Genomic DNA, 24,479 nt, shown 5'->3' with positions numbered 1-24,479 from the left:
AGCTGCGTATGCTGAAATGCAGGGGCCTGGTTTTCACTTGGACTGGCTCCCTAGGAGACCTGGGTTCCGGCTTCCCCTCCTCCCACAGCAACTCCGCTTTAGAAAGCGGCAGCCGCCCCGCCACAGACTCCTCCAAGGGCTTGTTCTACATCAGGGGTTGGCAACCTTCGGCCCGCCAGGGTAATCCGCTGGCGGGCCACGGGACATTTTGTTTACGTTGGACCGTCCGCAGGCGCAGCTCCCAGTGGCCAGGAACGGCGAACTGCGGCCACTGGGAGCTGCGGGGGGCTGTGCCTGCCGACGGTCCAACGTAAACAAAATGTCTCGCGGCCCACCAGCAGATTACCCTGACGGGCCACGTGCCGAAGGCTGCCAGCCCCTGTTCTACATTTTCCAGCAGGGTTCCAGTGAAGGGCTGGAACTGGGCAAGCTAAATGCATCCCAGTGCTTGTTGGAGAGGCCATAGATTATTCAGCAGGCAAATTAAGGAGCTAGACAAACTCTGGTGGCTGTTGCATGCGAAAGGAGCAAACTGTAGTTGGGGTGTGCTGCCTCGGCCATGTGACTTTAATTTTCTAGCACACTGACTTTCAGCCTGTGGTCTGTGGATCCCTGGGAGGTCTGCAGACTGTCTAAGGTTCCCAAAGGGGTCCATGCCTCCATTTGAAAATTTTTAGGGGTTCGCAAATGGAAAGATTGAAAACCACTGATTTAGCAAAATCTTGTGCAGCTGAAGCCCCACACGCTGCTGTGAAAATTTATGCCTTCGTGGCCAGACAACTTTTGCCTCAAAATAGGCTGTGATCTGTAGGATTCTCTGTAGACAACAGTGTGGGGATATCTACTGACAACAGACAATGGTACAATACGGCTTCTGTCAGTTACTAAACACACAGTCCTTCCCCTGGATGACTGTTAAGCTCTTTCTGCAGAGAGACGCAACGAAGTCTCCCCCGGTCATGGTTGGGGAATGGGTGTCTGGATCAACGCTTCATCGCTGGCATCCAAGGATTGAAGGCACTGGGGCTAAGTCTTCTGCCCAAGGCCGTGCAGCAGTGACTTCAGCACTCGGAGGGAAAGCCCTCTGTGGGGGTCCTATGGGTGACTCTCCAACCCTACGTGGAGACAGAGAGAGCTTAAATCAGCCTCTTCCTACTGGGGCCTGGGCAAGGCTGGTTTCTACCCCCAGTGGCTTGAGGTGTTGTCAGGAGGCTGCTAAATTCCAGTGAATCTGGATATCCACCTGAACCTTGTATAGAGCTGCCGTGGGCAATTAAGGAAGCCTGTGGTTCCAGTGCACAAGGGCATTTCCCTTCTCCGGGGCAGTTTACAGAGGACGGCTCTCCTTCTGGGACTGCAGTGGTGTAGATAGAGGTTCTGGAGGACTTCTCAGCCTTGTGTAGCCAAGTGAACAATGCAGCTGTGTCCATCGGCACAGGGAGGTTAGACTTCAGTCGCCTCAGTCAGCGGTACCTGTTAGTGACCTGTCCAGGCCTGCTTGTGAGGACAGAAACAGATCTTTGATGGATGCCCTCATGTCTGGCTGCCTCCTGATCTGGTGACACACTATGGCTGTCCTTAGCTGAGGGCTAAATCTACGTCAGGTGCTCCAAATGGTTCACTAGCAGTAACTAGTGGAATGGCGAACACTGGCCCTTGTCACAGGTCTGGTGTTAACCCCTCATAACCCTGACTGGTGGGGGAGGGAGGAGGAATGACATTTTTTTTCCCAGCTCTTCTGGGTATCGTACACCTATTACACCCTGTTACCGGAGATCACACCTGGGCTTGTGTCTGGGAGGCTCAGCTCACTGGCTGGCATCTTACTGCTAATTCAGCTTCAGTGGATAAATATTATTGTTGAAAGCAGGTGTCGCTGGCTTGGTCCAGCAAGAATACTTGGCACTTGCTGAATAGTCCTGATCTGAGGTGGTCCCTAGGCATCCTGGTTATCCGTCGGAACCCCCTATATTTGAGTGCAGGTTTTCTCTACGGTAGCGTGTAACTTAACTTCTCCTCTGTCTGTGCCAGTGTAGAAAGGGCGCTGGTGGTCGTACCCACTATGGCTCAACTTACCCAGGGTATAGGGAGGCTCGCTCTTGAGCTGCTGCCACTGAAGCTGCCTGAGGAAAAATGAAATGGTGGGTGAATGCAGGAGGGGGGGAAAGCTAGTGCAAACCCTCGCAGTAAAAAAAGGGCCGCTCTGGGGGTGTGGTTTCAGCACTTCACACAGCTCTGGAGAATTAGCAGCAGCGTGGCAGGCGGCTCTCACACTGTTTTGAGCTTGTCTTTAAGCTCCTACAACTGGCTCCAGGGTTGCTGTGAAATGTAGAACAGTAGCTGCGCAAACCACAGCGTGATGCAAACGAGCACTGCTGTGGGTAATGTTGACTCTGGGGGGAAGGGAGGAGAGCTAATAGCTCACCTCTTCGTGTACACGGATCTGTGGGGCACTTGTGCATGGTGAATTCAAAGGATCTACTCCAGGAATATTAAAAGCTTTAAATTCCCTGTATTACTGCTTAGCTATAGTACTGAGTGGGTCTTTTTTTAGGCATTGCTATTGTTAACTCTTCACTCTCCCCCCAGACATTAAAGTACTGGCAGGATGCATGTGTGCCTGCCCTTTACAAAAGAGAATACTGAACACGGAAACTTTCCCCAGACACAATTACCATGAAAAGTGTTTTGTGTTTCTGTATGCCCTGCCCCTGGGCTGTCCGATGAGCCCCTGGAACTGCATATTGTAATAAAAGTGAAACTGACCCATCTGTTTTACCTACTTAAGCTGGGTGACGTGCAAAAGTAAATGAGACTCTCAATGTGTTTTGGTTTTAAGGTGTTAAAAGCGTGGTGTGTGTATGTGGTGTTGTGCGGCAGTAGCCAATGGAAAGCTTTCGTTATGCAACCGTCTTCTCTCTGATGTGCTCGGCCTGGCTTTGGAGGGAGTCTGCAACCCTCCTGCTCCAGCGTCCATGGTCCGGTGGAATAGAGCTGTGCAGATGGTCAAGTGACAGCCGACTGTTGGCTCACTGCTCTCTAGATGTCTGCAGAAAGAAACTGCAGTCTCCTGTGGAGAAGCTATTATCTACCAGATTTGCTCTTAACTGGCCTCGAATAGCTCTTGCTCATTGTAGTCCCTGCTCCATTCTCCTGTGTATCTGAGGGACCTTGATTTCGACCAAACTTTACAAAAGAAACCTAAGCCTTAAAACACTAGAATGACGGAGCCAAAGTTCTAAACAAAGCAGGGATGCGCACGAGAATCTGGAAGCAACATTCAACCAAACTGGGGGAAGGGCAGCTAGTAGCCAGCATGGCGGCTGAAAAGCAGAGCAATCCACCGTGTTTATAATGAGAGCGTAAGGAAATCTCCCCGCTCGTGTCACTTTTAACGAGCGCTTCGCCTGCGCTCCGGCACAAGTACGTATCTCTCTTGCCAGTGGGGTTCCTGGTGTGGTGTTATGCCAGTACGCTCCTGTGGGAAGCCTGCACTGATTCTGTACCAGCTCTGTGGATGGAGGGCACTGCTCACCGGCGCTGCTGAGTGAAATCCTTGTGGCGCTAGTTACTGTCCCTGGCTGCATTGGAAATCAGGTGCCAAAGGTTCTCTAACGTTCATCCTAGTGGCTGGACAGAATGCTGTCGAGTTCAGACCGCGAATGCTCCTTAGGTGCTGCTATGGGATTGCTGCCTTTTGAGGATCAAATTACTTCCGGATTTTTATTCCTCTCACATGGCTTCAATTCTGGTCCTGGAACCCTAGCAGCCTTTTCCCTGTAATGTCCCCTTCCCAACTAGGGCATTAGTAGCTTCCCGTCTGTGCAGGGAGCTCACCAGTTCCTGCTACAGAAGGCTCTTCGGTGATCCTGAGTGCAGATAGGCTAACTGCCAGCGTGGGACTCATTAAACTCCTCCCATCGGCAACCTCTAATAGCTGTTGGGGCGTCTATAGGACTTCCAGCTGTGGTAGTCTGGAAGCATCCACTCCAAGCATCCCCTTGCTGTAAGGCTGCCTTTGAGGAGTGAGCAGTCTCCCTTGAAGAGATCACGTCTCCTGCTAACGTGCAGGGTCTTTATTGGGGGGGAATTTGTTGTAAGCTTCCAACTGAAACGTAGCTTTTGGTTAACGCTGGTGCACTGCTCGCAGCTCCAGCCAAGATTCATGTAGGAGTCAGCAGGATCTTAACGAGCGCATAGGCAGATTTTTATAATGAGGCTTACGATAACGAGTTTGAGCAGAGGGGCAGTCACCTTGCATCTGGTGCCGTCCTGTTAGAGACACTTACAGTGAGATGGTGTATATCGAATTAGCACATAACGCAAGTACATTGCCTAAGCCTTTATAAATTACTAGCTTTACAGGCTTCTCTCTGTAAAAGATACAGATGATGTCAAATGCATAATACTTAAGCGTTTGACACACTTGCAGTATAGCAAATTCTCCATTCACTGACTCCCTGAGTTTATCACAGCAGAGGATTTCTTGATAAAATGCCAGATAGTAGATCATGCAAACTGTTGGGTTTAAAAAAAAAAAATAATAATCCACTGCTTGCATTAGGCTCCTCTGTAAATTGTTTTCTGCCAATTGTATTTTCCTGTGTGGTTAGGCATTTGGATGCTGTGAATTGAGCCCCGGAAATGAGGTCAGATAAACAAGTGAGGAAATGCCTTTAGAGAAGGAACACTATCAAACTGCTCAAATAAATTGGTTAGTCTCTAAGGTGCCACAAGTACTCCTGTTCTTTTTGCGAATACAGACTAACACGACTGCTACTCTGAAACCTGTCAAACTGAGCTTGTCTTTCCTATGCTGCCTTACCTGTTACTAAAGCACCTTTTAAAATGGCACTGAAAGAGATTGACTTAAGCAGAATGTCTTTTGACATCTTGTTTGGCTGGTATACTGACAACAGACTGGTGGGTTTCGCTTTCGAGTTTTCTTGCACTCGCCTCGTGCAGTAGCCGGGTGGATGGAGGAGGGAATACTTGCGTCCAGAACTCTCACTGGAATTTAAATAGAAACGGTCCAGGACTTTATTTTGCAGCTCCCTCTGACAAGCCTACACTTGAGCTGCAAAATCCCTAATGAAGCCTGCGTGTTTTGGCTTTTATCTTCGGGTTTCTGCACCAGCTGGTTAAAACCTCTCCATACTCCCCATCCTGGAGAGCATGTGCCCGCGTGGCAAATCCAGTTGCCAGGTAGCCGTGCATTTAAAATGTTCCTCCAAGAACAAGACTTTTAAAGCCTTGGCAGGTCTGTTGTGAATTTGCCTTGCTCAGACGCTGTAAAATGAGCAACATAAGCCTTTTCTTAACAGCTTCCTCCCCTAGCTGAGCAACTCCTCTGGCAACTGCATCCAGTCCAGAAACCCATCCAGCGGGGCTAAGTCTGGCCCTGTGTTGTGGCACCAGTGGGTGACTGCTGGTGATTTATGTAGATGGCATTGCAGGGGTTGCACTAATTTATTGCTGCCTTCCTGACGGAGGGGAGAGACTGAGGAGGAAAGAGAAGTTTAATTATGGTGCCTGCTGTTCTTGGAGCCCACAGCCTGGCTTTTCATGGGGCCTGGTCTCTTCCCCCTTGCAGAGATGCTTGCAAAATGCTGCAGAGAGCTGCATCTATTCAGGCTAGTGGCTGGCTGGTTCCCTTTGAGAAGGGCTGTTTGTGTTTGCAACTTTGCAGCCTGCTTTTCAGGTCTGGCTTTTCCACACTTTCCTGACCATAAAGCTTAGTGTGAAGGTGTGGGTTACTTAATATTTCCAAATATTAGAGATGACAATTTCCTAAATTACAATATTGCATCCGACACAGGGAAGTTGTATATTAGACCCTGTCTTGATAGGTAAGAGGAACTGATGACGGATCATAGAAGAAAGGGGAAGTTGATAGTAACAAATAAAAATCAGAAGCTAGAAATTGCTTTCCTTATGAATTTTCTACAAAGGGACACGAGAAGAAATCTATGGCCAGCAGAGATAAGGATGGTAAGGAGGAGTTTTTAAAGTATGCTAGCAACAAAAAGAATCCTAACAAAGGTATTTGGTCAATTACTAGATGGAAATGGTAGAATCATCAATAGTGCAGAAAAAGCAGAAGTGTTCAATAAATATTTCTGTTCTGTACTAGGGCGGGGTTGGGGGACAAATGTGGTCGTACCATATAACACTTTCCTTTTTGGTGCTGTTAGTACCTCCGGAGGATGTTAAACAGCAGCTACTAAAGTTAGACATATTTAAATCACCAGGTCCAGATACCTTTCATCCAAGAGTTTTTTAAAAGAACTGGCTGAGGAGCTCATTGGACTGTTAATTTTGGGTTTTGTTTTTAGTAAGTTTTTGGAAAACGGGAAGTTCCAGGAGAATGGAAGAAAGCTAATTTTGTGCCAATATTTAAAAAGGGTAAACAGGATGATCTGGATAATTCTAGGCTTGGCAGTTTGACATGGATCCTGGGCAAGATAAAGGAGTGGATGATATGGGACTCTATTAATAAAAGGCGGGTAACTAATTCCAATCAGTGTGGATTGAAAGGAAATGGCTCCTGTCAACCAAACTTGTAAAAAAGGAATCACCTTTGGTTGATAAAGGCAATAGTGTTGCTGTAATATACTTAGAGTTCTGTAAGGCATTTGACTTGGTGTTACATGACATTTTGATTAAAGAATGATATAAAATTAACATGGCACACGTTAAGTGGATTTAAAAACTAGCTAACTGGTAGGTGTCAATGTAACTGTAAATGGGGAGTGATCAAGTGGTTGTGTTTCTTGTCGGGTCCTGCAGGCGTTGGGGCTTGCTTGGTCCTACTGTGTTTAACACCTTTATCAATGACCTGGAAGAAAACAACATAAAATCATCACTAAAGTTCCCAAATCACCCAAAAATTGGGGGAGTGGTAAATGAAGAGGACAAGAAACGGAAACAGAGCAATCTGGATCACTTGGTAAGCTGAGTGCAAGCAAATAATATGCATTTTAATATGGCCAAAGTTATACATCAAAGAATGCAGGCCATGCTTACAGGATGGTGGGGGAATCTCTCCTGGGAAGCAGGTTTCAGAGTGGTAGCCGTGTTAGTTTGTATCAGCAAAAACAACGAGGAGTCCTTGTAACACCTTAGAGACTAAAATTTATTTGGGCATAAGCTTTCATGGGCTAGAACCGGCTTCATCAGATGCATGGAGTGAAAAATTCCTTGCATCTGATTAAGTGGGTTCTAGCCCACGAAAGCTTATGCCCAAATAAATTTGTTAGTCTCTAAGGTGTTACAAGGACTTCTCGTTTGTTTGTTTTTTCTGGGAAGCAGTGACTCTGCAAAAGACTTGGGGTCATGGTGGATAATCAAATGAACACACACTCTGTGACACTGGCGAAAAAGGCTAATGCAATCCTTGGATCCATAAACTGAGGAATTGCGAGTAGGGTAGAACGGTTATTTTATCTCTATTTGGCACGGGTGTGACCACTGTTGGAATACTGTGTCCAGATCTGGTGTCCACAATTAATGAAGGACGTTGATAAATTGGAGAGGGTTCAGAAAAGAGCCATGAAAAATGATGCAAGGACTAGAAAAGCATGCCTTATAGTGACAAACTCAAGGAGCTCAATCTATTTAGTTTAACAAAGAAGGTTAAAGGGTGATTTGATTTGTCTATAAGTATCTACATGAGGAACGAATATTTAATAATGGGCTCTACAATCTAGCAGAGAAAAGTCTAACCTGCTCCAATAGCTGGAAGTTGAAGCTAGACACGTTCAAACTGGAAATAAGGTGTAAAATTTTAACAGTGAGTAATTCATTCTTTGGAGCAACTCAGCAAGGGTCATGGTGGATTCTCCATCACTGACCATTTTTAAAATCAAGATAGGATGTCTTTTCTCAGATCTGCTCTAGGAATTATTTTGGGGAAGTTCTGTGGCTTTTGTTATACCGGAGGTGAGCCGAGATGACCATGCTGGTCCTTTCTGGCATTACAATCTGTGAATCTGACGCTACGTGCAACCTCCTGAATTGTACCAAGCTGCTGACCGAGCTGGCAGCTGTTCTAGGAGCCTGCCTATGTTTCCCAGTCTGCCATGTGGGGCACCCACTCATGCATGACTGACTCCTGGGAGTGATGGCTGGTGCAGGTTAGAGCCTGGCTGTCAGGTAGGCATTATACGCTTTGCTTATACGCTTTGCTTAACTCTGGCTCTTCCAGTGCAAGATGACCCTGGCCTCCCCCGTGGGCATAAAGTGTGACTGAGGCAGTGCTGAGATGTTGCTGCATCCCTGCTCCTGGCCAGTGTTATGCCCTCTCGGGACCAGCAGTCTGCCAGTCTGACGCATCTCTGCCAGCGGAGTGGACTCGTTCCGATTCCTGTGCAATGCTGTGGTCCCCCAGCCTGACTGGAACGAGCGTGGGATCTTGCTACGCCATTCTGGGTATTTACGGTAACGAAATGGCTGTACCAGTCACTGTTCCCGAAACACACGTGCCTACAGCTGTGCTACCCATGCTTCTATTGCGTCACCAGCCAACGCGCCTTGTATCAAACTCCCAGGGAGGCAGGAGATGAAACCTACCAGACTTGCTTGATCTTGCTTGAGAGTAGGACGCTGCGACAAAGGGCCAGGGCGGTAACATTCCCCCCCCCTCCCCCCCCCGAATGGAATGCTTTACCATACTTCGGCTGTACTAGCCTGGCTGCGCACTTTGGGGTTCCAGTCTGGCTCTGGCCGCTTGCTGCTAGAAGCTGGGAGCTTTGTAGAGGTGATCCCAGATAGAGCATATTTATCCCATTGCAAGTCAGCCCAAGCCTGCAGCGCTTGGACTAGCTCCTTGTGCAGGACTCTCCCGTGGGTAGGAGGCAGAGATCCTTGTTGGGGGACCAGGCACTTGCTTAGCATTCTGGGGTCCCTTGCAGCGTGTACCCAGGGGTGACTGGCTCTCCAGCAGTTCATGAGCGAGAAGAGGGTGGCAGAGAGGAGGAATCTGGGCTCAGCTCACTAACTTACCTGGAGCACTTTGCCTTGCAGGCTTAGGTGTCCAGCCAGGGAACTTCCTGACTCCAGGCGTCTGTATTCCATCCATGACAGCTGCTTGGATGAGTCGGAAGGGCTTGGTGTGACAGGTTAAGGGAATTGGGAAGTGCTTGAGCTCTGGGCCACTAAACATTTACTGGCCCAACCCTCTTTCAAAAATCAAAGCTGCTCCTCCTTGCTCTCTGGCTGCTAATCAGCTTTGAAACCCACGCACAAAACTGCATTGAGTGGGGGAATCTGAACGCCCCCCCCTTTCCTCTATTCCAGGTCTTGGGACTACTTTCCTTCCCCTCACCCTTCAGTGAAGCAGTGGGAGTTGCAGGGCTGTTTCCTCTCACTGAGTGGTTAATTACTAGGTATAGGCAGCTTATTGAAAACCAGTCACCCTGGCTTTCCAGCTGCGGCCAGGCTCATTAAAGCCGCTGTCGTCTTCGGCATGGGGAGGTGGAGTTACTACAGCAAAGGGGCCAGCCCCTTCCCTCGCCGTTGTGTGCGTCTGCACTACGGCATGGCAGCCACCTAGCTAGTGCACAGTAGCCATGCTGCTGTTGCACTTTGTAGTGTAGACGTGGCTGGAGTCTCTTCATCCTTGGGACTCGACAGGTTGCTATCACAGTGACCCGGGGTTCTGCCTACAAGAACCTAACCAGTACATATGGCTCAGCCAAGGGCATGCGTTCCTGCCACTCTGTAGTGTCTGTTTTGAGCCTTGTGGGGATCCCGCCTCTCTCTGCAGGAAGCGCTTCGGAAGTGCTAAAACCTAGCTCAGCAGCCTCCAGCCTGCCACGGGAGGGGTGGGGTGGGAATAGGCAGCTGAATTAATGCTAAATAGTAGGTGAATCCAGTCTCTTCTCGCCTCTGTCCCACCCCGTCGATTAAACCTTCAAGTCACGGGCGGCGTATCGAAATCCCGAGGCTTAGGGAGAAGGTCTTTAGGAACACTCCTGACAGCAGCTGATTCCACAGGGTCCACCTGCGATGGTGAAAGAAGCCCTTGCTGAGAGCTTCATGCATGGGAAGGCTATCCTGTGCAATCATGGAGAAGGGAAAGGAGTCGCTAACCTTCCTCTGATTGACCCTAGGCCGTGATGACGCTTCCAGGCCTCTGGGAACTCCCCAGGCCAGCTGAAAAGGTGCCCCGATGCACTGTTGGATGTCTCTCTTGCCCCACCGCCTTAGAGTCTCGCTAGCCTCTAAGCTCGGTGATTGGATGCAGGAAACCAAATTCCCAGGGTCAAGCGCTCCGTAACTCTGACAGGTTTGTCAGTATTTTCTTTACAGAACCAGTTGGCCTTGGGCACGGGAGGAGTGGAGGATGCACTTACAGTGAGAGGCTGGGGCTGCTTTGCTTGCAAAGTAAAACAAGGCCGATCAAAACTGAGCTAAAAGAGGGGGTGAGTTGGGGCGGTGGGGGAGGCGGCTGCTTTTGGGACCCATTAGTGCTTGTACCTCTGTTAGGCCAGTTGTAAGCCATGTGGGACACTGAGATGTGGCCCCTTTCCCCGCTCTAACTTGAAATAATTCACCTCCTGCAGCAGCATCTAAAGTAGTGGCATACTCTTCGGCATCTTGATTCCGGCTCCCACTGTCCTCTCTCCAAAGTCGCTGCATTGAGCATAGGACCCTCATGCACCCATCTCGGGGCACCGCTGATAACTGCCCCATCCATGCAAGCCGGGTCTCCATGCAGCGCCGTAGACCATTAGGGGCATATGAAGCAGCCTGTACCTCACTGCAGCCACCTCAGCCCTGGGCAGCAGAGATGGTCTGAACTCCTGGGGTTGCACGGCAGGGCATTCTCAGATGAGGGGCCGCTCCCATCAGAGCCAGAGCCCAAATTCAGCCGTCCTTGGGATGCACCGCTGAAGCCTCAGTGACCTCATCGGGTGGGGTAAGGTGCTGAGCTGTCCAGTGCTCCTGGCTATAGCCATAGTGCTGAGCCTGGCCCTGTGCGGCCCCTGTCTGGGATAGCCATCTTTAGAGTTGCTCTGAAAGGAAGAGCTAGAGGGAATTGCCTAAGGCAATGAGATTTCCCTCACTCTGTCTGAGCAGTGTCTGACGCTTGCTGGCAAAAGCAGCTTCCTTCCCTTGTGTGGGGGCTAGGAACCCAGAGCTGCTGGAGATGGACTAGTGTAGAACTGGCCAGAAGCAGCCGCTTGCCATTGAAAATGGTCAGTAGAAAGACCTAGTGAATTTGTCCTGGGGATCTGTCCCAGGTCAGTGACAGCCTCCTCTCTAGTGCACTGAATCGAGTTTTCACTCCTCTTGTTTACAAAGGGGCATCTGATTCCAAGCAGAACTGATCAGCTGGGCCCCTGTTGCTGTTAGAAGAGCTGATCGCTTTATGTGACGTGTGGAACACAAGGCGCTGTGTGGGGCTGGTGGCTGTGGGGGAAGGGGATGCTGGGGATGCCTTGTGGGCCTGCTGCATGCTGACCGTCAACGAGCACGTCTTCCCCATGATGGGTGCCAGGCTGCCCATGCCTTGCAGCAGTGCCAGTGGGTGGAGTGCCTGTGTCCCCAGGGTGACGAGATGCTTCTCTGCCAGAGGCAGCGTGTCAGCGCCAGCTTCGTTCTAAGCTCCTCGCCCCTCTGGGAGCTTGCTAGGCGAAGCCGGTTCTTTGCTGAAGGCAAAGTGCAGCTTCCCTAAAGCAGAACAAACTCTGCAGCATTGACCTTGACTTTGGCCCCTGCTTTCAAGTCCCATCCACAGGGCCCTGGCCCTGCCCCTGGCCGGGAATGGCCCCTGTTCAGTGATACACGGGAGTTTCTCTAACTCTGCACGGGCCAGTCTCTTAATTTCCACTGACTCTCCCAGCCGCCTGAGCCTTCAGCCTCGAGTCCCTTTTGCCAGCCCACGGTTGTGCTGCTGGTTTGCGCCATCCTCCATTCTGCCCACTGGCAGGTGGAGTGCCCCGCGGGTGGGGTGTATTCCTGGAAATAGTCCAGTGTCGGGGAATGGGAATCCAGTGCCGATTAGAGGTGCTGAACTGGGAGGGCTGGGGATGGCACGTGCCAGGGAGGCAGCCAAGCTGTTGTCTTCCTGGGAGCTGGGGGAGTCGCGTTGGCAAGTTTGGTGGGAATCTCTCACTTTCCCTCTGCTTCCATGCCCAGTCTGTGCCATGGGGGGTCCGTGACTCAGCCAGGCTAAGTGTACAGTGGCTCATTTGCTGTCCCAGTGCAGGACAGGCTTCCCCTTCCTCACACGTAGCTTCAACATGTCCCAGCTCTGACCTGAAGGACCTGCCTGTAGGGTGAAGGATGGTGTTCTTGTCAATGTTGACCGTCACCCTCTCCAGGCTTGTGAAGGTACCAGCACTTGGTCACTGAGAAATGGAGTGATGCGTGCTCGCTCTCCTCCTTCCCATCGGGCTGATGTCGGGAGGGGCCGGTGGGTTTCCTGTTCAGTCTTGTAGCAGTCTTGAACACTTGCAGCAGTCCTGGCGGCTCTGAGAAGCAATCTCCGTTACTAGGCCTGCATGAGCTGGCAGGCTTGGCCTCTAGGCTGCCCCAGCAATCTGCCTGGAGCCGTCTAGTGCTTCATAACCAACACAAACCCGAGTTTGGTCAATCTAGGGAGTCCCTTGTTCCCAAACATTCTGGCTGGCAGGGTAGAGCCCAGACTTCAAGGCTAATAAGCCTAGGAGCACCACAAGCTCGCAACGTGGTACAATGGGCTTTTCAGCTGAGCTCGGCCCTGAGTGGCTGTGATCAGGAACGGAGCAAAACCTAAACTCTTTGTCAGATTCCTCAGCAGGGCGCTGGCGTCTCTGGTTGGCTAAACTTGTGTGTGGAACTGGCTGGGACCATAGTGTGTGGCTGTGACCTGGGAAGTAGTCTGTTCTGCACTGGGGCTCGGAGTCTCTGCTGGCGGTGACTGGTCCAGGGTTAGTGCTGTGTTGCTCCCATCTACCCAAGGAGGGATGTGAATTCAGTGCACATGAGAATAAGGATCTAAGGCAGGGCTGGGCAAACTTTTTGGCCTGAGGGCCACATCTGTGTATGGAAATTGTATGGCGGGCCATGAATGCTCATGAAGTTGGGGTGCGGCATGGGGGTGATCCGGCTGGGGATGCAGGCTCTGGGGTGGGGCCAGAAATGAGTTCAGGATGCAGGAGGGGGCTCTGGGCTGGGGCAGGGGGTGGGGATGAGGGCTCCGGTTGGGGGTGAGGGCTCTGCGGTTTGGCTGGGGATGAGGGGTTTGGGGTGTAGGAGGGTGCTCTGGGCTGGGATCGAGGGCTTCAAAGGGCAGGAGGGGGATCAGAGCAGGGGTTGGGGCCTGGGAGGAGGTCAGGGGTGCAGGCTCTGGGCGGCGCTTACCTCCAGCAACTCCTGGAAGCAGCGGTATGTCCCCACTCCGGCTTCTATGTGGAGGTGCGGCCAGGCGGCTCTCTGCGTGGCGCTGATCCCGTAGCTCCCATTGGCCATGGTTCCCGGCCAATGGGAGCTGCAGGGACAGCGCTTAGGGCGGGGGCAGCGTGCGGAGCCCCCTGGCTGCCCCTACGCGTAGGAGCCAGAGCGGGGACATACTGCTGCTTCCGGGAGCCGTGCGGAGCCGGGCGAGCCCCAGACCCCACTCCCCAACAGGAGCTTGAGGGCCGGATTAAAACGTCTGATGGGCCGGATGCGGCCCGGGGCTGTAGTTTGCCCACCCCTGATCTCAGGTGTCTTGCTGTAGCCTGGCCTTGTAGGAGGCAGGGCTGTGTCAGTGTATTTCAGCCCTGTCCTGCAATGGGCTGAGGTAGCACTGATGGGGCTGAGTTGTGGGGTCCTGCTATCACGTGGGCTAATGTCTCCCAGGACCATAGCTGATCCTAGCACCCTAGTGGTAGGATTTGAACCCAGACCTGCCAGCCCAGGCTGGTCCTGTGCCACTAATCCCTCTTAATCTGCCTTCCTGCGACTGCAGTAGCATGGCTCCGGCAGCTGACTGCGCCGGTAGACTGCAGCTTGGCCTCTGCAGCAGGAGAGCTGGAAGAATGAACCCATGGGAAAGTTCAGGGTCCTAGAGAGCATGAGCGCTAATGCCATTGTCTGTGCCCAAAGGAGCAAAGCTAATTGCAGACATACCCAGCCTATCGGATTGCCCATCTCGGGAGCGCCAGCGGTTTGGGATTTTAATTGGGCAATGAAACGAGTTTATGAAAGTGAGTTAAATTCATCATGTCACCCTCTTTCCTCCCCATACTCCTGCTGCATTGCGGACGTGGCGGCTGCTGCTTTACAGAGTCAGGACTATCGCATGAGAGTGCAGATAGGCCCCGTTTGGATTCGTTCCCCGGACCGTAACTCCAGCCTGTCCCTTCCCTTTGGTCAACTTTAAGGGGGAGGCTCAAGTCCCCTCCATCCCTGTATAAACCCACATCAGACTCACTGAGTCGACCTAGTTCGAGTCTTGTCTGGGGAAAGTGTCTCTGGTGAAGATCTGTCCGAATCTTGCTCCAAGCACTGGGGATATTTACACTTGAAATTCGGTGTTGTACTAAGCCTCTGCAATACCATGATCCTCTTCAAGGGGCGTGGCTTTCCAATATCAGCTGTACCCCAGGTTCTATGGCCCTGAGTTGATCTGTACCCACCCCCAAACTTCTAGAGGGGGACCCTCATAGCAAAGGAGGCACTCCTGGCCCTTGAGCGAGGAAGGAGCCCAGATCCTCCAGCTGCTGCATCCCCATCTTGGATGCGCTGTTTTTTTCTGCTCACGTTCCCTTTCCTTGTGTTTTCAGAAGTTCTTTTTGTTTTTCTGGGACAGGAAACGAGCGCTGGAGAGTTGCTGAATAAGCATAGCGTGGAGTCTGGAGTTAGAAGAGGTGGTTGCTCTGAGCAACGGGCAAGCAGGCAGTTGGTTGCTTGGTGACCCTCTAGTGAGGGATTCCAGAGAATACAGCTCTGGGAGGCCACAGTAAGCCAAAAAGAAAGGAAGGGAGGCATCAGGAGAAGTAGGGGACTCCTGACAGGGTGCTTTGCTCCTACGGAGAGAGGAGAATTGCAAGGGAGAGACACTGAAGCTGCTCTCAGCTAAAGCCTGCAAGAAATGTCCCTGGAAACAAGTGACAGACAGTCATGGGATCTCTTAATTCAGATTGGGAGGGCAGCAAATTTTCTGGGATTAAACTTTAAGCCTCTGCTGGCAACAAAAGACAGTTTGGTCACTCAATAGTTCTCTCCCAGGACAGAGCGATTGCTTATGTCTTGGTGATCCTCTGGGAGCCATGTGGGCTGCTGTTCCCCTTTGCCCTTTAGAGAGACTGCAACATTTGGTGGTAATCCTGGAGTGTCCCTGCTACAAACTGTAGGTTCGCTCTGTTAGCACAGCACCCCTTATAATGGCTTCCGTAGGTACTGGTCTGTTTGTATCTCTGGTCCAACTGAAAACGGGACCTCATTGTGCTGGGCGCTGCACATACATAGTGAGTGCCTGTCCCAAAGAGCTCGCAGTCTAAATACCCAAAACAGACTTCTGCAGGCTCATTGCAGTGAATGGAATAGCAGTCTGTCTTCTGGCTACTTAGTCAACAGCTTCCTTAATCTCACAATTGAGGAAGAAGGCTGTACCGGTTTAAAAAAACGACACCACCACCTGACCTGGTTTAAAGGGAAAGAAAGGGAAAGTTGATAGAAATGAATATAAATCAGAAGCAGGGAATTGTAGAAAATTGATAAGGGAAGCAAAAGGACACGAGTAGAACTCTATGGCCAGCAGCGTTAAGGACAATAAGGAGGAGTTTTTAAAGTATATTGGGAACAAAAAAGAATCCTAACCATTGTCAATTGTTAGATGAAAATGGTAGAATTAGCAATTATGTAGAAAAGGCAGATGTTTAATATTTCTGTTCTGTTTTTCCCCAAATACAGCTGATGTAGTCATATCATATAACACTTTCCTTTCCACTAGATCTCTTGAGGATGTTAAACAGTAGCTATGAAAATTAGACATTTTTAAATCACCAGGTCCAGATAACTTGCATCCATGAGTTTTAAAAGAGCTGGCTGAGGAGCTTGCAGGACCATTAATGATGAGTTTCAGTAAGTGCTGGAACACAGGGAAGACTGAAAGAAAGCTAAAGTTGTGTCAGTATTTAAAAAGGGTAAATGGTATGATCCAGCTAATTATGGTGTGTCAGTCTGACATCAAACCTGGGCAAGATAATGGAGTGGCTGATATGGCATTTAATAAATTTAAAGGAGGATAATATAACTAATTCCAATTAACTTGAGTTTATGGAAAATAAATTGTTACATTAGCTTGATATATTGATATATATCTTTTTTAGATTACAAGTTTGGTTGATAAAGGTAGTGATTTAATCCACTTCTGTAAGGCATTTGACTTGGTACTGCATGACATTTTGATTAAAAACTAAAATGATGTAAAATTAACATGGCACATTTTTAAATGGGTTAAAAGCTGGCTGATAGGTCTCAAAAATCTAACTCTAAATGGGGAATCAACATTGAGAGGTTGTGTTTCTAGTGGGGTCCCGCGGGCATTGGCGCTTGACCCTATGCTATTTAACATTTATCTGTGATCTGGAAGAAAACATAAAATCATCACTGATAAAGTTTGTAGTTGACCCCAGAATTGGTGGAATGGTAAATAAGGAAGAGGACAGATGGCTGATACAGAGTCATCTGGATTGCTTGTTAAGATGGGCACAAACAATGTGGCTAAATATGTACATCTAGGAACAAAGAATGTAGGTCGTGCTTACAGAATGGGGAGGCGGGCTCTGTTCTGGGAAGCGGAGACTGAAAGATTTGGGGGTTGTGATGGATAATGAGCTGAACGTGAGCTCCCAGTGCGACGCTGTGGCAAAAAGGGGCTAATGCAATCCTTGGATGTGTAAACGGGAATCTTGAGGAGGAGAAGGTTATTTTACCTCTGTGTTTGGCACTGGCTCGACTGCGGCTGGAATCTTGTGTCCAGTTCTGGTGACTGCAATTCAAGAATGATGTTGATAAATTGTTCAGAGATGAGTTGTGGGCATAATGAAGGGATTAGAAAGCATGTCTTACAGTGTGACATAAGGAGTTCAATCTGGTTAGCTTAACAAAGAGAAGGTTAAGGGGTGACTTGATGGGGGGAAATACTTGACGGTGGGCTTGTCAGTCTATTGGAGAAAGGTATAACATGCTCCAGTGGCTGGAAGTTGAAGCTAGACATATTCAGCCTGGAAATAAGATGTAAATTTTTAACTACGGGGTAATTAACCATTAGAATGAATTTTCCAGCAGTCAGGATGGATTCTCCATCAGAGACCACTTTTAAACCAAGAGAGGATATCTTTCTGGGATCTAGGAATTATTTACTTGAAAAACAGCGGCTCAGTGCGACGTCTACCCGCTAGGAAGAGCGGCAGTAACGGGGGGAGCAGGGCTTATAAGTCAGGCATCTCAGTCACATGGATCTCCAGGCTTGCTTGTCTGCGCTGCCCACCCGCCATGCTGGCTCATCTGTGCTGCCCTCCCTCTGCTGTCTCCTCCTGCCAATCCCTGATGGCCCAGGAGAGGACTAAGTGGAAGGTGCACCCTGGCAAAGCAGTCTCCCGAAAGACTGACTGGACCGCCCGGGAGGTGCTTTCGCATGAACTATCTGTTCAGGAAAACAGCCTGGAGGCCACTGCCTCCTGCAGCGGTTCAGCAGGGCCCCAGCTTAACTATGAAATAACCCTGCCAGTAGCCCCCAGGTGATGAGGCTGAAAGCCGATTTTTGCAGACGAGGAGGAAGGTTTGGCCGTGTGGGGCTGGGCCCTCCGTCCTGCCCCAGGCTGCAGTGCAGAATTCTTGCTAACCCCTACGCTCCACCCCGCCTGCCAGGAGGGTGGACGTTTGTCCCTGCAGCCTGGAATCTCATCATGAATACAAAGGCCGGCGATGGCTCCCAGTCCCGCTTCTTGCTGAGTAGCGAGGGGGCAGCCTGTTCCTTTCCAGGAGCTGAGGTACTATGGGATTGTGGCACATGGCCAGCTGTGACCAGGGGCTCCAGAAGAATGTGATGGAGACCAGTAGAACCCAGGTGTCCTGGGGCTCTGTCAGTGCACTTAGCCTTCATTAGAAGTGGGGGGGAGGAGGGGGCAGAACAGTCTCAATGCAACTTTCTCTATACCTAAGCCGCCTGCAGTGCTCCCGGGAGATCCATTGTGAGCAATGGGACAGTCTCCCTGAGAGGCTCAGTCTTAGCTGACCTGAGGCAGGGGTCGACTTATCCAAACTCACCCCAGAGCGTGGGCAGGTCTGTGACGGTCTGGCAGCTGACACTTCGTTGGCAATGCAGGTAAAGACTGAATGGGTCTAAAGGCTGAAATACTCACTTGTCCAGAGAGCTGGCCTGGCTAGAGGCATACCAGGGCAGCATGGCCTATCTGGCATTGCTTACAGGTCCTGGCGCCTGCTCTGGGGCTAGCCGACTCTGGTCTCCCGAGTTGCCAGCTGGGTGGATTTTACTAGCAAGTTGGATGCTGCGAGGATGGAGAATGCAGCGCTGTGGGCCCATGAGCTGATCTCCTCCACCCTATTAACCTCTCGCAAGGTGCAGAGGCTGAGCCGGGCAGGGCTTTCAAGGCAGACTGATGACAAACCTGTGGCTGCAGAGGCATCTGCCCCAGCCCCTCCCCACCTGGATAGGTACAGTTCCCCAGCACGCTGGCTTTTGAGCTAGTGAGCCCCCTAAGAAGTGCTCGTTGGGTTCCAGCTGCCTGTCGTCCCCAAGGATGTTAAAAGGAGCTTCCTCCCCTTGGCTGCAGTGAGACAAATTGAGCTACCGTTCTAGCAGATGCAAATCCCGGAGGAGAAAGGTAGAGTGCTTACTCTGGCTGCTGTGAAGCAGTGGGGCTGAGGGTGAAGGATGCAAACAGTCGTGCACCTTTACAGTCAGACTCATGTGTGAACTCCAACCTCTGCAGATGGCTGTCCATGGAAGGCTGAGCTCTCCAGTGCAGACCCTGGAGGTCCTCCCGCTATGGAGGGGGGATCCTGGGAAGGCTGCAGGCCTTGACATGAGCAGCCTCTCTAAAGATCAGGACTGGGGAAACCAGCTCTGCCTTATGGAAATGAAGAACAGCCCTGGGATGCCTGGCAAGCTGCCAGAACGGCTGCTGGCTGTGTCAGAGTGCGGGGTGTCTGGGCTATGACAGTGCTGTCTAGATTCACCCTGCCCAGACCAGCTCGGAGCATGAACCCTGTCCTTGGGCAGCCCTATTCTGCCTGTCTGCAGCAGATAAACATGCTCCCTAATGGGGTGGGGGTAGGCAGCCCCTGCCCCGCCTAGCCACGACCAGGACAGTGGGGTGGAACTGCCACCTTGCCGGACTGCATCGGCTGTTGTCTGCGGACCTTGATCTGTGGTTGCCCCAAGAACCCCTCCTGCCAGCCTGACTCCTTGCAGAAGACTGGGCCTGCTGTGTGCCCACAGAGTCCATATGGACGCCACAGGCTGTCAGCTGCAGTGTGGGACTTTGCTTGAGCCGGTCTTACCAGGGGGCTTTGTGTGAGGGGATCAGGAATTCCTGCACTCTAATCCTGCTGACAGAATTAGCACCTTTTGGCTTCATCAGTGCGGGGGGGCCTCACATCCCACCTACATGCTCTAACTGCAGCCACTCTGTGGCCCTCCATCCCCAGATATGCAGTTAGACACCCGCAGCTGACCCGTGCCAGCCAAATCGGGCTGAGGGGCTGTTTAACAGCTGTGTAGATGTTTGGGCTTTGGCTGCAGTCTGAGCTCTGGGACCCTCCCATCTTGTGGGGGTCCCAGAGCCTGGGCTCCAGCCTGACCCCAAACATCAACACCACAGTTAAACAGCCCCTGAGCCCTGCGAGCCTGAGTCAGCCGGCATGGGCCAGCTGTGGGTGTCTAACTGCAGTGTAGACAGACCCTAGAGTTCTTTCTGAGCATCCTGGATGGAGGTGCTGGAGTGGAGCAGCTGTGGGAGCTGATGTGTTGCTTTCAAAAGTCTAACCCTGTCCTGTATTGCTCTACCCAACCCAGGCGTGGAAAGCGCAGTTAGTTCCTAGCCCCCCCTCCCAGTACATCCACTGCTGGGTATAACCAGTCCCTCTCCTGTTGCCCATTGAGCTCCCCAAAAAGGGTTGCTGGGACCCATCTTCTGGTGGGCACCACCCCTTGTGTGTGTCGTGCAGTCCAGCTGCACTGGGCTGGGGCAGGAGTAGGTGTGCCTAGACCGGGCAGGCAGACGATGGTGTGACACTCTCTGGAGGTGTCTGAGGACCTCGTAAACCTTGATGCCTCATTCAGGTGCTTTGGGGGAGGTTGACCAGTCCGGCGGAACGCCTACCCACAGAACGGCAGTGCCAGGCTTTTAAAATCTCCTGGCCAGCTACCAGCGTAGATGCATGGATACCTGCGTGGCAAGCAAGATGCCACCAAAATGGACATAGCTGGGTCTTAAGTGTTTGGTCCCCAGTTTTTAACCTTGGTCTTACTTGCTGGTGCGCTAAAAGGCAGAGTTCCCCGGGTGCTGGCAGAGTCAGTTTTGGGGTGGAGGGCAGGGGGGTCGGTACGGGGTTGTCTCTGTCCCCTCGTTGCCTCCTTGACTCTCAGCCCGTGCCAGATACGGCGCTCCAGGAGTGGAGTTCACCGGCTTGCACAAGGAGACTGCTGCCGTCACGCAGATACACTTTTTGCCTGGACAGGTACGTTGCTGCTTTTGGTTCTCGTCACCTTGCGTCTCCCTTCAGTCAGGTGCAGTTGCCTTTGGAGGAGAGTAACCCATGTCCTGCTGTCACCAGGGTGCAGCAGCCCATCCTCTGAACTAGCCAGACTCCTGGTCATTCTCTGGCAAGGACGCGGCAGGCCAACGTCTCTAACTCCCAAGGACTCCTCCTGGCCCGCTGATCCCCCTATTGAGACCTCCTGCCTTACACAAACCTCTGCCCCTTTCCAATAGCTCTGCTGGGCCGGGCCTTGGAAGACTTTTTAGCAACTGCTTTGGGGTGGGTGGGTCTGGCCAATGTGCCAGTAAGTGGATGCAAGGCTGTGCCATTGGGATGGTTATAAAGGTACCTCCACCCCAGTGTCCTAGTCCAGATGCATGGGCTGGTGTGGCCAAGTCCAGCATGCTCACTGCTGCAGCAGGGGCCTTGCTGTGGAGGTGGGGGGGGAGGCTTAACTCGTAATCCCGTGACATCCTTTGTTTCCTTGCGTGTCGGTGTCTCTCCCAGGGTCGGCTGCTGTCCTTGCTGGATGACAACACCCTGCACCTGTGGGAGATCGACCAGAAGGATGGCTATTCGCACCTGGAGGAGACCCGCAGCTTCATCCTCCCGGGCCGACCAGGGTTCGACAGCACTAAGTACTCACTGCCTCCTTCCTCTTTCACGCTGATCTGGGGAGTTGGGGCTTCACTGTAGCAGGGGCTGGTCCTGGGCTCTGCTGGGTACCGAGTGCTCCTAGGATTGAATTGTGCATTCCCCTGATTCGCTGACCCGGCAATCCATCCGGGCCCTGCTATGGCTCAGGTAGGGCCGGTCCGTAGGTGGGGCCCGCGCTGCTTTGTGCAGCTCCTCCCCCAGCATTGCCAGTGTCCTGTTGACTCCATGCCAGTGACTGCCCCTTGCTGCTGGCAGTGCTGCAGTCGGCTCAGTTCTGAGGGAGCTGGGTTCTGTTCTGCTTTGTGCATCATCCAAATGCCCCCCCCCCCCCAAAAACCAAAAACAAACAAACAAAAACACCAAAAAACAAAACCCTCGGAGGAAGTTCCGGCACCAGTTTTAAGCTCGCATGCACTGGGGAAACCACGGGCCGGATTTGACCTGCCAGAGTCTTGCTGGTGGTGATGGGCGAACCAGACAGAGCTCGGCATGGGCCTCTCAGATCCCAGCTTGCGTTTGCAGCGCCAGTAACTCGCCAGCTGCAGTGCAAACAGAGCCGACTTACCCAGGAGTAGCTTGAGGCAGAAACCACTGACTGTGTGCCTTGCTCGTTTTGGGACAGGTGTTAGAGCCGCCGTTCAGGACGGAGCGCTGCTTTAAAGCACTCCTTACGGGCTTGGAACGCCAGCTGTGAAATCTTTAATTGCTCTGCCTTGTGAGGCTGTCCAGACAGCCCGGATTTCAGCGTAAAAGGTCTTGGGCTCTTTGAAGTGAATCGAAATTCCAGTCCGTGCCCTGTTCGTGCCACTCGGTGGAAACAGCCAAAGGGTATTGAAAAGGCTGCACCCCCCCCACCCCCAGTTTAATTTTATCCATCTGGTTCAATCACTTTGCCCAAGATGCAGTTTCATTCCTCCTCCCCTCTGGGAATCTCTATCCTGGCTCTGTGGCTTGCAAAGCTTTCCCTTTTGTACACAGCGGTATAGTTTGCCTATCAATCGGTTGCCATGGGAATGGTTACAACGGTGGAGAAAATAGACAGAGCCTGTTAGCTGAGATTAGTGTTGGCTCTGCAGACACTGCTGCTTATAAATGGGGAAAGGAAGTATGGATGAGTAACTGACAGGGCAATGCATTGATGTCTGAGTTCAGCTGTTGCTGGACTCCGCAAGTTCTTGTCTTTAAATTTAAACAAAAACCCTCCCGAACAAGCAGCCAGGATAGCAGTGCAGCTCTCGCGAAAGGTCTGCCAGAGTTTATTCTCAAATCTCTGTGCTGGGGTGAAATTTGGCTCCAGCGTTGCCAGATGCAAAAGTTTATTCTTTATAAAAATTATTTAAATCTGCTTGGCCTCTTTTTACTTACAAGGGTGGGGAATGACCAAACAAGCCTAATTCTCACGGGATGGGATGGATCTTTTTGGCCAATCATCAGTATAAACCAAACATGGTTTGAGTTCATTTTAAGGACTCCTCCAACTGCAGATCTTGCTCTTCAGTTCTGAATGTAGCCCAAATAAACTCTGCTAAAGTTGATGATAACTCTTCTAGGTAGGTTTCAGAGTAGCAGCCGTGTTAGTCTGTATTCGCAAAAAGAAAAGGAGGGCTTGTGGCACCTTAGAGACTAACCAATTTATTTGAGCATAAGCTTTCGTGAGCTACAGCTCACTTCATCGGATGCATTCAGTGATTCAGATGCATCCGATGTTCAAATAAATTTGTTAGCCTCTAAGGTGTCACAAGTCCTCCTTTTTCTTTTTTCTAGGTAGGTAGCACTTGTTCCTTTTTTTAAATGGACGCTGTCGGGAGTTAAATTTTGTTGTGCCTGCTGTTGGTGGATATGCTTCTGCAATCTTTTGGAAAGATAATGGAAGACATTTTCCCAAACTTCAGCAAGCCTCAAACTGCTGCACAGCCTGCGATAACCAGAGCAGAATTCATTAGACCCTTTGTTTCTGGGCACTAAATGAAGAGCAAAAATTGAAGGGTAAAATTTTCAAAAAAGTTGATTGATTTTTTTTTTTTTTAATTCTAAAATTAAATACCAGCAAGGAAAGGTGTTTTCTTAAAAACACCTAGTGCCAGGACTCCCGACGCCCTTCTGTCTGATTTTCAGAATTGGTGGATGCTCAGCATCTCTGAAAGTAATCCCTTTGTGTGCAACTTATGCAGATGCTCAGGGCAAAGAGTTACTCATTCGAGCATTCGGTTGCCACAATCGCATGCTCAAATGATGCGTTTTGCGCCTACAGCTACTCATCTGAGAGGATCACAGTATTAAAAGTCAAGGGGTAAATTTTGTGTCCCTTTAATGCTGGCTAGCTCTGGAAGATGCAAGATCCTGTTCCTGAGTAACTGTCTCCTTAAATGAAGGCTTTGTTCTTGTGCTGGTTTGCACCATGGAGTGCAGGCCATGGCATTATTCGTTATCTGGGTGGAAAGCTCAGTGAAGAGGGCTGTGGAAACTTGCAGCACACAAAAAGCATGTGAGAGTCGCTTTACAATCGTGGCTCTTCCAGGATTCTAGTGTAGGTACAAATACCTGCTTGTTCCTATTTACCTCTCAGTACTGTAATTCCATAACCTGCCAGTGCAGCATCTGGGTTTACAGAGACTGCCTGGATCATTGCCTGGGTCCAGCTTTATTTAGATCTCAGACTTTCGAGAACAATACAAACTAGGAGCAAAGGTTAACTGATCACTTACCTGGACAATGAGATCTCCTAAGGAGAGCGGTACAAGTGACCCCACGTACTTAGAAGCAGGGTATAAAACTGGCCGAGCTATTGATAATGCTTATATAATGGGCAACTTGGAATGACTGATCTTGGCAGTAGACCTGTCTCATTCCTTTTTCCAGTGAGCTGAGCAGGCTCCATGGAGACAGCTTAATTCCTGGTTCCAAATCCCACAAGAGAAGGCTGTTTGGGGGTGAGGTGGGGGTGAAGCGTTGCAGTCAGAGAACCAGCTGCTGCAGAGTGCCCGGTTGAAGAGGACTAATGAGGTGGGATGTGTAGGGTTACAAATCCCAGGTCAGAGATGCTGCTCGCCCGCTATGGAAGGTGACTGTAAAAGGCAACGTCTGAGACTGAACGGCCTGGAAAGGTTAAGGAAGTCTCT

The 24,479-nt window shown here is 50.9% G+C and overlaps 1 protein-coding gene across 1 annotated transcript in view; it reads left to right on the top strand.

Annotated features, from left to right (window-relative positions):
• The window catches only part of LLGL1 (LLGL scribble cell polarity complex component 1), a 72,118-nt gene that overhangs the window by 21,246 nt on the left and 26,393 nt on the right, over positions 1-24,479 (top strand). The window contains exons 3-4 of the mRNA XM_074965074.1: positions 20,601-20,682; positions 21,211-21,341. Coding sequence (XP_074821175.1) covers positions 20,601-20,682; positions 21,211-21,341 — 213 coding nt within the window. The remainder of the gene's footprint in view (positions 1-20,600; positions 20,683-21,210; positions 21,342-24,479) is intronic.

This window comes from Natator depressus, chromosome 10 (assembly GCF_965152275.1).
Source record: "Natator depressus isolate rNatDep1 chromosome 10, rNatDep2.hap1, whole genome shotgun sequence".
Lineage (NCBI taxonomy): Eukaryota > Metazoa > Chordata > Testudines > Cheloniidae > Natator > Natator depressus.
This window is presented reverse-complemented; position numbering and strand designations above follow the sequence as displayed.